Here is an 11,867-nt window from a genome sequence, read left to right on the forward strand (position 1 = left end):
GACCCAGGGGCCATTGATTCCATATGCATAGACTACAATGTACAATCAATTGTAAAAATCAAGCGTCCAATTAATCGCTAACCTTTGTGTTACGGGACCCAGGGGCCCTTTTCATAAAGAGTTACAACAATGGTAACTTTGCCATTATGGCAACCACCATGGCAACAGGGCTCAGCAGCCAATCACAATCAAGGTTACCATGGTAGTTGCCATGAAGGCAAAGTTACAGCAGTTGTAAATCTTAATGAAACGGGTCCCTGGTAAGTTTTGATCACTTGATAAAATCAAGAGATATGGAGACACTGGCACATGTGGGTATTCATTGAAGCTGAATGTCATCTTGGGTCCGTTTCAAATATAGACTTTGTACAATAACAAATGCACAATTTCTATTGCGAGTATACTATCAGCCAATTAAATGAATGATTTCAGTAGCTTTTGACTGATATTGCAAGTTTGTTATTGTAATGGGTTTTATGAAACCGGCCCCAGATTGTACGTGTGTTCACCCGAGAATCAAGCTAAGGAAAGAAAGGAATATTGAATGTTTCAGTCCTCAACCCATCCCCGATACCGCGAATATAATTGAATTTTATATATTCAAAATAAGAGGGATGAATTGATTTTAATTAATGGTCGACTCATTCCAATCTTAAAATGTGTTCAGTTCAATAAACATTCCGTAAACATTTATTTTCTTCCGATTGATATTACACAGGTTACATCCATTCATATAAAATAAACAAATCAATAATATAGCAATATAACAATGAATATAAATACAATATGTAACACATGAATATAGAAAGTTATTTGGAGTTCTATAAATGCCGGATATTAATCATTTAAATCTGTCATTAATATCATATTGAAAAAGAAAACTCTTAATCAAATTTCTAAATTGTAATGGGATATATACGTTAAATTAATACAATGAATTAATGAATAAATTTAAAAATGTACAGCGAATATGAGAAGTATTATGTGTACAACGGGACGACGATGGTCATCCAGTTCCTACTGTGGTATCATCTTTATTAATTTTTTATTATTATTTTACTGTAAAATTGCAAAGTTCATTCAATTAATGAAACCCAATTGAAGTTGTATCCTTCACATCAGCTGTTGTAGGTTATGCAAACATGCCAACCGTTCCCTTTTTGGAGTGTTTTTTCCTCTATTTTACTCTAAATACACCAATACTTTTTTGTATGATTTGTTACTCTTTTTTTTTTTAGATTTCTGATCATGGAGTATGTATTATACACAGCCTGTGACACTAGCACAGGTCCGACGGTCCAGACTCCCAGGCCTGTAAAAATCATTGTCGGGCCAGTAACTTGCTGCATGAAAAGAACAAGTAAGTTCTTGCCTACGAGCATATGTTTAAACGGGTGAATTATCAAGTTTTCAAGTAGAGTCATTTCACACGTTTTTTTCACCGATCTCATTGTACAACAGTCTGGCGAATTTTAAGTTGAGACAAATTTTTAAAAGTACTCTTTTTTTGTAAAAAAAAATGCTTTTTTTCCCTTATGAGATTTTTTTTTTTTTTTTGGGGGGGGGGGGGTTGTAGGAGGTTGGCAGGTCTTGGTAAGCACATTGCCGGGGCACATTGATTATACCCGAGTAATGATTCGGATTCGTAAGGGGGTGGATTCACCAAACAAGATTAAAAAAAATAGAAATTTACCACGCTTCAATCCTCAACCTACATACTACATAGTTCTCAAATGTTAATGAAGGGATATGGTCAAATAAATTGGTTGCATCACCTAAACTACAATGGGGAAAATCCCTCAGCGGGTCACAGTAAATTTAGGATATTATTCATGTACTGCGAGTAAACAAGCATGAGCATATTACAGAAAACCAACGTTCCGTGTTCGAAGCAGGATTTACTTTTTCCTCTATTAATTTGTGACACGTTCGTAATGTGTTGGTGTTCATGTTTTAATCTTGTTTTTTCTTGTTTTGTTTAATTAGTAACTGTTAAAATGTTCATTTATCAAGGTAACTTTTGTTTGATAATTTGTAAAAATTGTTAATTATCTTTTGCAATTCTTTATGTTTAGATTTGAAATCAATAAAATAAACGTGAAACTTATTGTTCTAATATTAGATATTGAGAGGGGGTACGTAGGCAGATAGAGAAAACGGGAGACGAATCAGAATATCTCCGAAAATCATAGCACTATTCATCTGATTTATGGTCGTTTATATCCATTGTTTTATACTTTATTCTGCACTTTTTCTCTTTTAACCGTCCTTCCCATTTCCTCTTCTACTTAAAAAGTCGTGGGGAGCAGTGGCCCCCTGCCCCCCCCTCCCGATCAGCACCGTCTTTGATGGTGCTAATGATGATGCCACGGATCGAAATGGATGGTGAAGAAGATGATAAAGCTTATAATCGTGGAAATAAAATGAAGTTTCATGACTATAGATCAGATGATTTGCATGTAGGCGAGACCATTGCAAAATTAAGCTTCAGTCTCTGTATTGGCTGTTCCGCTGAAATCAGTGGCGTTGGCTGCACTCACTAGTACATACCATCGTGTAATCTTAGAGTAAAATGTCAGAAACATTAAATAAATCCCCAGAAAATACGTTTATTCCTGTAATGTATATATCCTCTTTCTTGACTAGGATAAGAAAAAAGTAGGTTTTGTTGTCCTTTGCCCAAGCCTGACCTTGATATGCTCTTTTCGATGTTTTTTTTATATCCATATTTCATATTTAATGATGCAAATATAGTTCCCCCGTGAAATTTGCTAAATGTGTTTTCTCTCATCGTGGTTCATTCGCGAGTGAAATCGTTGAAATGAAATTACAGCGGGAAGAAATCTTCATTTTAAAAAAATACCGTCTTCGCTATATCACCGCTATACTTTTTTCTGCTTCCTTGGAGTGAAGTAATTAATTTTCATAAAAGTCGACAAAGAGATATGAATCGAGCGAGAGGAAGGGTAGGGATCGAGGGAGGGAGATAATAAACATTCGGATAAGGACTTGTTTTGTGCGTGGTGCTTTAATTCTCCTATCTTATTACGCTCGCTTATATTGTCTATGATTTGCTGACTACATGTACATAGCTTTCAGACTGATTGGCATACGTGTTTACATAAATCATTAATAGGATCAGATTTTCATTTCATACAGAGCAGTCGACTCCTTAAAGATTGAGATCGGCTATATATTTGTGTGTGAGTTTGACGTGTGTTCGTGCTTGTCTAAACCAGGAAATTATTGCTCCGATCACGGCGTATTGTTGTATGCTTTCGGTAAACCAACATTATACCACATTACCAAGACACGCAATTTTATTCGAGGCAGTTTAACACGGAAACAATGGTTGAAAAATATCAGTGACGAAGAGGGTGAATAATCAAGAGGAAAGAATGATAGAGATTTTGGACAAGTATACTCCAAAAGACGAATTTGGTATTAAAAGCATATTAGATCCAATTTTAATTTGGAATGTAAATTTTAAAGAAGGGGCGGTGCCCGGGGATGGGGGCGTCGGTTTTATTCATTGTGTTTCGAGAAAATAATCCGCTTTTATATAGCGCTTAATACATCGGAACGACGTGTCTAAGCGCTTTACAGATATTACCCCGGTCATCGGATTCAGTCAAAACCAGGGGGAAGCGAGTGATACGGTGAAAGATTATAAAGAGGGCTATAGATCAAACATGTGTTTTGTTTAAAGGAGACAAAAAGTACCAAAATGCCTTGGCGGCTGCCTGCGTTGTTTGACTTTTCAAAACTTTCCCAACGATATCATTAACAGAAGTTTCTTCAAAGTGCATTTTCGTTCGATGGAGACATTACAACAATAAGACAGAGTAAAATAATAGGCGAAGGTAACTGTCATACCGTTTACAAGCTAAAAGTACAAATGATGAATTATCGAATTAAAATATTCAAGATTGAAAAAGGGAAATTTCAAACCCAATAAACATGATAAAAAGCTTGGCGGCTACGAATGCAGTGAAGCACGCTATGATTTAAAGCACGAAATACAAAGTTCTATTCTTCACTACTTACGCGTATATAGGAAGCGGAAGGCAACCACGCGTTCAACATCATATTACCATGGCAACCGGTTTCTTTTAAATCAAGTTTGGTTTTTTCACGACTGAATACAAGCTGTCTTTTCACTCTTTGAAGCGTGATATATATAGGATCGCTGTCGTTTGATATTGTTCTATCATGCATGTGACATACATGTGAATGTGATATATATCTTCAAAGCGAGACCACGGAATATAATTATATAGGCCTACATGCACGAGATAAATGTTTCCAAGACAAACCTTGTCATTGTAACTGCCACCAAGTTATTTACACAAAGTCAAAAGATCCAACGTTTAGACGGATGTTGAAAGTTTATTTCCAAACAGTGCCGTGAAACTGTAACAAACATTGAACAATTAAAACAATTAATTTCATATTTCATAACATTGCAATAATATATCTTTTCCAATTAAACATATATTAATCAAGTCTTATTGAATTACTCTTTTAGTGAAATTTCCTCAACTATGACATTCCAAACAAGACATATACGATCATATAACATTTCATACAATAATTCTTAACTAATTCTCATCATTCATAACCAAATGTCATGTCACTAAGTTTCAAGTACAATTACGTAATTTAAACAAAAGCACATCAATATCAACCAAGTTCCGAAACATAAATATCCATAATATTCCACAATCGTTAGAATAATATTACATGAAAATAAAGAATTGATTAATAATTTATATCAACAATATCATGAATAAAACTTCTTTCGATCCAACTCACCTCGTTGGCTGGACATAAATAACGTTTGCATGGCAGTAATGTTAAAACAGATTTTGCAGAGGAGCCGTAAACAAAGGTCTCCTTCTATAGGTCAAATAACAGCAAAGTGACAAAATCAAGAAAATAGTTATTTTGGGTTGTCATGGCACTTTGCGCGCATTGATATCATAAAAATATAATCAAGAAAAATATGTTTTATAATTACACTGAATTGGCAAGTTAGACCTAGAAAGTGTTGGAAAATATAAACTACTATTATACACAAGAATTATGATCCAATTCGTTCGATTAACAATTTAAATAATGTGAAAACAAAGAATTATCTTTAATTATCGGAAGAATCACTGGTAAAGAGACTTAAAACTAATTAGCGCAGCGCGTAGACAATAAAGTAAAAAACGCGCATCCACAAGGGGCGCGGGAAGCTGCCAACATGAGATTGGGGGCAGCCACACTCCCACCCAAAAATCTTCTTTGATTTTTTTTCGTTGTTTTTTGTTTTGAATATTATATATATGTATAGATACACACATAATATCCAGAATGTGAATAAAACACATTAAAGTACAATCAATAGCAAAAAATATAATCACCATAAATATCAGGTAAGAAATCTCTTACACAAGTCACTCAAAGATAGGCAAATAAAAAGGGTTGTCTATATGTAAATATATATATATATATATATATAACAACCATAAGACAAAATGATATCAGTGAAAGAGTCAAAGGGGTAAACTTAGTCGGAGTTAGGGACTAAGGAGATCAGCTTGTGGACAGGTCTTTCAAGCACAGTTCTCTTTTGGAGAGGTTTTCCATTCTTGTCTAAGTCCGGAGTTGCCTTGAGAAGTTTAACTCGACGAACAAAGCCATCATCGCTTACGAAAGTCTGAACAACCTTGGCTATACTCCAGTGTGTTCTACAAAGACCATCGTCTTGTAGCATGACTATGTCATTTACCTCGAAGTTTCGCTGTTGTTTTGGCCAGGTCTTCCTGGTTTGGAGGGTGTGAAGATACTCTTTCTTCCAACGAATCCAAAAGAGATCTGTTAAGTATTGCACACGTCTCCATCTTTTTGAGAGATAGAGGTCTTCTCTCTCAAATTTTCCTGGTGGGGGCATCACAATACCTGACTTCATGGTCAAGACATGATTCGGAGTCAAGGGGAGTGGACCATCCGCACATTCCAGATCTTCAACTGTCAATGGCCTGCTATTGATGATAGCCATAGCTTCGTACAGGAACGTTCGAAGAGAGGATGTATTTAGTTGAGTTCCTGACTGTTCTAATATTCCATCGAGAACATTTCTGACATTCCTGATTTGTCGTTCCCAGATTCCTCCCATGTGACTTGAAGAAGGAGGGTTCATCTTGAATTTGCAGTCAAGTTTCAGTAATTGAGTGGCAACGCGATCTCCATCTAATTCACGGAAGCCTTTTTTCAATTCATGCTTGGCTCCAATGAAGTTAGATCCTTGATCACAACGAATGAGGCGAACATTTCCCCGGATAGCAATGAAACATCTTAGTCCATTGAGAAATGCATCGGTGGACAGATCGTCTAGCATTTCGATATGTACGGCCCTCATAGCCATACAGGTAAGAATGAGCCCATATCGCTTTATCTCCTTTCTTCCTTCCTTGATAGTAAAGGGACCAAAACAGTCAAGTCCACAGTAGGTGAAAGGAGGAGAAGGCTCTACTCTATCCTGAGGTAGATCGGCCATCTTTTGTCCTCTTGGCTTGCCTCGGGATTTGATACAGATTACACACTTGCTGATTAGAGATGAGACAATACTCCTGCAACCAATGATCCAATATCCACTGGAACGAATGGCATTGATGGTCAGATTTCTTCCTTGATGTGCAGTTCTTTGATGATAGTGCAAGGCAACGAGGTTGGATAGATGGCTTCGCTTTGGTAGGATGATAGGATGTTTTGCACCATACATCATCTCGGCCTTTTTTAACCGACCTCCCACCCGTAGAAGATTGTCATTATCAAGGAAAGGGTCAAGCTGCTTCAATGAGTTGGACTTTGAACCGACTGAGGGATCTGACTTGATTTGCTTCCTTTCTTCACGAAATGCTTCTTTCTGAATTGCACGGATAATATTCCTTTCCGCTATTCGTCTTGCTTCTACTTCATCAATGCTCAGGTCCTTCTTTCTGTAGCAGCACTTTACTATCACTGCAACTGCTGACACTGCATTATGAAGACTGGAGAATCGAGTCAATCTATCTTCGAAAGATGTGAAGTTCTCTACCTGTGTAACATGAACAGTAGCTGCTGATTTCACTTCAACATCGTCAGGAGAAACCTCAACATCGACATCTTGTGTAGGAATCTCACTCTTCCAAAGAAAGGTAGGTCCTGTAAGCCAGTTGGATGATAGCATTTCTTCTGTCGTCAATCCTCGAGAAGCATGATCAGCAGGATTCTCAGCACTGGATACATAATTCCATTGTTCTGGGCATGAAGTCTGAAGTATGCGTTCAACACGATTGGCAACATACATATGGAAGCGCCTAGTCTCGTTGTATATGTAGCCAAGAACAACTTTTGAGTCTGTCCAGAAGTGGTGCGTGAGAGAATCGTAGTCAAGTTCATCATTTAGGATACTAGCAATTCTTATGGAGCAGGTAGCTGCCTGGAGTTCTAACCTTGGGATTGTTGTTGGCTTTAGAGGAGTCACTCTTGCCTTTGCCATGGCTAAGGAGCAGTGGACCTTGCCATTTTCATCCTTTAGACGCACGTAGGAGCACTGACCATATCCTGATAAGGAGGCGTCTGAAAAGTGGTGGAGCTGCACTTCCTGAGGTGTCCCAAAGTCTTGTGGTTCGAAGCAACGAGGGATGGTAACTTTGGGAAGTTTCAGAATCTCAAGTCTCCACTTTTCCCATTGTGGACGGAGATCTTCAGGAACAGGATGGTCCCAGTCCATCTTTTGTCTACACATTTCCTGGACAATCTGTCTTCCAACAAGAACCACAGGTGCAATCAAACCGAGTGGGTTGTAAATGGAAGCAACGGTGGCAAGAATCCCGTGTCTTGTCAGGGGATGATCTTTGAGGGTTAGTCTGAAACAGAATTCATCTGAGTTGATGCACCATTGTATCCCAAGTGCTCTTTCAATTGATGTGGAGCCTTGTTGACCGAGTTCCAGACTAGTCTTTGCAACAACAGTTCGTTCCGATTCGGGGATACTGCTTGTCACTCGTTGATTGTTGCAGACAAACTTATGAAGACGCAGGTTACCTTTGGCACACATAGACACTGCCTTCTTGATAAGGTCAATGGCATCTTCTTCAGAGGATACACATTTTAGGCCATCATCGACGTAGAAATTCCTCTTCAAGAATTCTGCAGCTTCTACACCAAGGACTTTGTGGTCTTCTGCTATTTGCTTCAGCCCGAAGTTTGCACATCCCGGAGAAGAAGTGGCTCCAAAGAGATGGACCTTCATTCGATAATCCACTGGGGGCTTAGAGAGATCCCCATCCTCCCACCACAGGAAACGGAGATAGTCTTGATGTTCCTTCGTCACACGGAACTGGTGATACATCTTTTCTACGTCGCAAGTGAAGGCTATAGGTGCTTGGCGAAATCTACACAGAACTCCGATAAGGGGATTGATCAGGTCGGGCCCTTGTAGAAGATGATCATTCAGACAGGTTCCTTGGTATCGAGCACTACAGTCGAATACGACCCTGACTTTGTTCGGCTTTTTAGGGTGATATACACCATGATGTGGTATATACCAACTGCTTGAAGTAGACACTTCATCTGTGGGAATCTTCTCAGCATCACCTCGCTTAAGAATCTCATTCATGAAAGTCATGTAGTGTTCATGGTACTTTGGTCTCTTCAGGAACTGATTTTTCAATCCGTGAAGTCGGCTCATAGCAGCTTTCCGATTGTCAGGCAGATCAGGTTCACCCTTCTTGAAAGGTAAGGGCATTTCATAATACCCATCATCCCTTTGGTGGATTCCATCTTTGATGATCTTTAGAAATTTCTTGTCTTCCTGAGACATCGTTTCCTTTCTGTCTAATTCATGAAAGTCTCTTTCCATCATCTGAAGGAAGTCTCCAGCAGTAACTTCCTTTAACTGTGTCTTGTAAATGTACTTCACATTAGACTGACTGTCTGTCAGACTAGGATCTGCTACCTTCACATTGACAGTACGATATGTCTGCCCAATCGTGTCAAAGCTCTCTGTGGAGTCGTTCTGAGAACCACCGACGATGCTCCATCCCAACTCCGTCTCTACTGCAAATGGCTCATCATTCTTTCCAAGAATGCAATTCTTTGGTGCAAGAGCACGGGCACAATTGTATCCAATGAGCAGACCTATGGGGCAATCTTGCTTTGGTGCGAGCTGGTTCGAGATATTGTTTAAGTGAGTCCACTTGTTGGCTGTCTCTTCTGTGGGGATATGAGCTTCATCAAGAGGGATGGAGTCCCTGGAGTATGCAGCAGGAAGAGGTATCTTTACTGCTGACTTAAAACCTCGAACGACAAGATTCTTGAATTTCCTACATGGAATTGTCTTGGAATCTGTCATTGTAGTCAAACTTAACATCGCAGTTTCAGAGGACACGTGAAGGTCATTTCCAATACTATCTGTGATAAATGTTGTATCCGACATCGTATCTAGTAAGGCATATACTAGTATCTCGTTCTGAGGGTCATCCAAACTAGATAGGTAAACAGGCAGCACCATCGATGTGAGAGAAACATCTACATCTGACCTGACTCTGTTGCAAGAAGCTTCTTTCTCCTTGGTAACTTCTTTGGTCTGAGTAGACTGTGCCTCACTTTGATCATGTTTTCTTTCCGTAGACAGCTGATTTAGTGTCTCATTGTGTAGACTTGTTGGGTGGCGCTTGTTGCACTTCTTGCACTCAGCCCTCTTTTGACACTGCTTTGACATATGACCTTTGGAGAGACATCCGAAGCAAAGACCTTCTTTCTTCACTAAATCTCTCCTTTGCTCCAAAGTTTTCTGATTGAAGTCCCAGCACTCATTCAACCCATGATTCTGCCGTTTGCAGAGGACACATGTCTTCTGGGTAGTGCTTGTCTTGCTGGCTACAGAGAAGGTTGTCCTTTGTTGACGAGATGTAGGATTCTTGCTTTCTTCCTGTATCTGGAAAGCATCGTTATGATTCTTGTCTTTTCCTGCCTTTACTGTGTCATATGTAACATACGGATCATTGGCAATATCAGTTTCTTCTGATAGAAATGAGACAAATTCTCTGAATGATGGATACCTGCCATTGTCTTTCTTGACTTTCGCTACCGTGCGATTCCATCTGTGTACAATCCAATCCGGAAGTTTCATGCAAATTCTGCTCATCTCCCGAATGTCATTCAAGATTTCCAAGTCTTTGATTTCTGATGATGCTTGAAGACATTGTTGCAAGAAATCTGAAAGTTTCTGAAGGCCTTTGGAATCCCTATTGCCGATCCTCGGCCATGAGTCAAGTTTGGATCGAAAGGCTTCTGAAATGGTGAAGGGGTTGCCGAAACGCTTCTCAAGTATTTCTCTGGCTTGTTCATATGCTTTCTCAGACCTCAGCAAAAAGAAGCCGCTGACAGCCTCTCTTGCCGATCCTCCAATGTACTTTCTGAGGTAGTGTATCCTTTCACCAGAGGGAATTCCACGACATTCAATTAAAGTTGTGAAAGCTGATAGCCAGTCAGGATATTGGAGAGGATCACCCATAAATACTGGAGGCTCAGGAATTGGTAACCGACTAAGTGTCATCGTTCGAGTGAGAACTTCTGCTAGACTTTCATTCTGTTGGGCCTCGCTTGAAGAATGAGATGGCTGGAAGACAGGTGAATCAGGATTTAAGGCCTTGCTCTTTGTGAGAGGAGGATCGATGGAGGCGTCATGTTTTTGCGACTTAACCCTTTTGTCATCTTGATTAGGGGATTTAATCAATTGTTTTGTCGATCTCATCGTATCTGTTGACGCACCATCATCTTCTACTTCGTCATACACTCTTATCATTGCCTCCTGTGCCTTTAGTTCACCTTCTAGGCGTTCCTCTTCTAGTTTTCTTCGTAGCTGTTCTATCTTGAGTGATGCTTCTTTCCTTCGAGCATCTTCTTCCATCTCGAGGCGTTCTAACACCATCTGGCATTCATTCTGGCGCTTGTGAGCAGCAAGTTTCTCTTGCAATGCTGCCGCTTCAGCTACTACAACTGCCCTTTTTGAAGAAATTGTAGACATTTTCGACATCTTAGACGCAGCAGACTTCTTTGAAACAGAGGGTGCTTCAATGAATGTTTCCCGTCGTGATTCAGAAACGGCAACCACAATTTTTGAAATTGTGTCTACAATAATTGGGGAAAGCTCATCTAAATGCTTGGCTATGTCCTCATTCACACCGCCTTGAATTTCTTCAAGTTCACTTGCAACTTTTTGCAGAGAATCGAATCTTGCAGAAATATCAGATTTCCGCAGAGAAAGTTCATTTTCGTTGATGGGGACTGAAGAGAGCAATCTATCAGTGTCCTTTAGGGTTGTTAGCAGGTCAAGGTGTTCTGAATAAAATTTGCCCTGCAACTCATCATCTTTCTTTTGCATGATTGCTTTTTCTGTTAGTTTCTTTATGCGAGCAGAACGGCGCATATTCTCTACAGACATGCTATCTATGTCTACATGAATATCCATGCTACCGATGAGGGCATTAATTCAATAATCAACTTGCTGAATCACAACATATATTGTATATATTCTTCATAAAAAAAGCATAGAAATTCCAAATGGACAATATATAGTTACATCTGACTTCTCAACATAGAAATGGAAATTGTTGAATCATATAGCAAAGATTGAAATTTAGCTTCCGCAAAATAATCTGGAGTTAAATTGCAAGTAACAGATACTCCATCAAACTTCAAAATTGAGAAGATACATTCAAATAATTTCTCGGCAAAATATCTCAAAGACCGAAATATGAATTTAGAAAATATAATGAGATATATGAATTATATCAATCATTTGCAAACTGATGAAAAGAAATAAATAAAAT

The 11,867-nt window shown here is 39.0% G+C and overlaps 1 protein-coding gene across 1 annotated transcript; it reads right to left on the reverse strand.

The window, feature by feature from the left end:
• Positions 1–5,554: 5,554 nt before the first annotated feature.
• LOC121422566 lies at positions 5,555–11,506 on the reverse strand. Its single transcript, XM_041617712.1, has one exon. The coding sequence runs from the start codon at positions 11,504–11,506 to the stop codon at positions 5,555–5,557; it is 5,952 nt and encodes a 1,983-aa protein (XP_041473646.1).
• Positions 11,507–11,867: the final 361 nt, after the last annotated feature.

The sequence above is a fragment of the Lytechinus variegatus genome, chromosome 10 (assembly GCF_018143015.1).
Source record: "Lytechinus variegatus isolate NC3 chromosome 10, Lvar_3.0, whole genome shotgun sequence".
NCBI lineage: Eukaryota > Metazoa > Echinodermata > Echinoidea > Temnopleuroida > Toxopneustidae > Lytechinus > Lytechinus variegatus.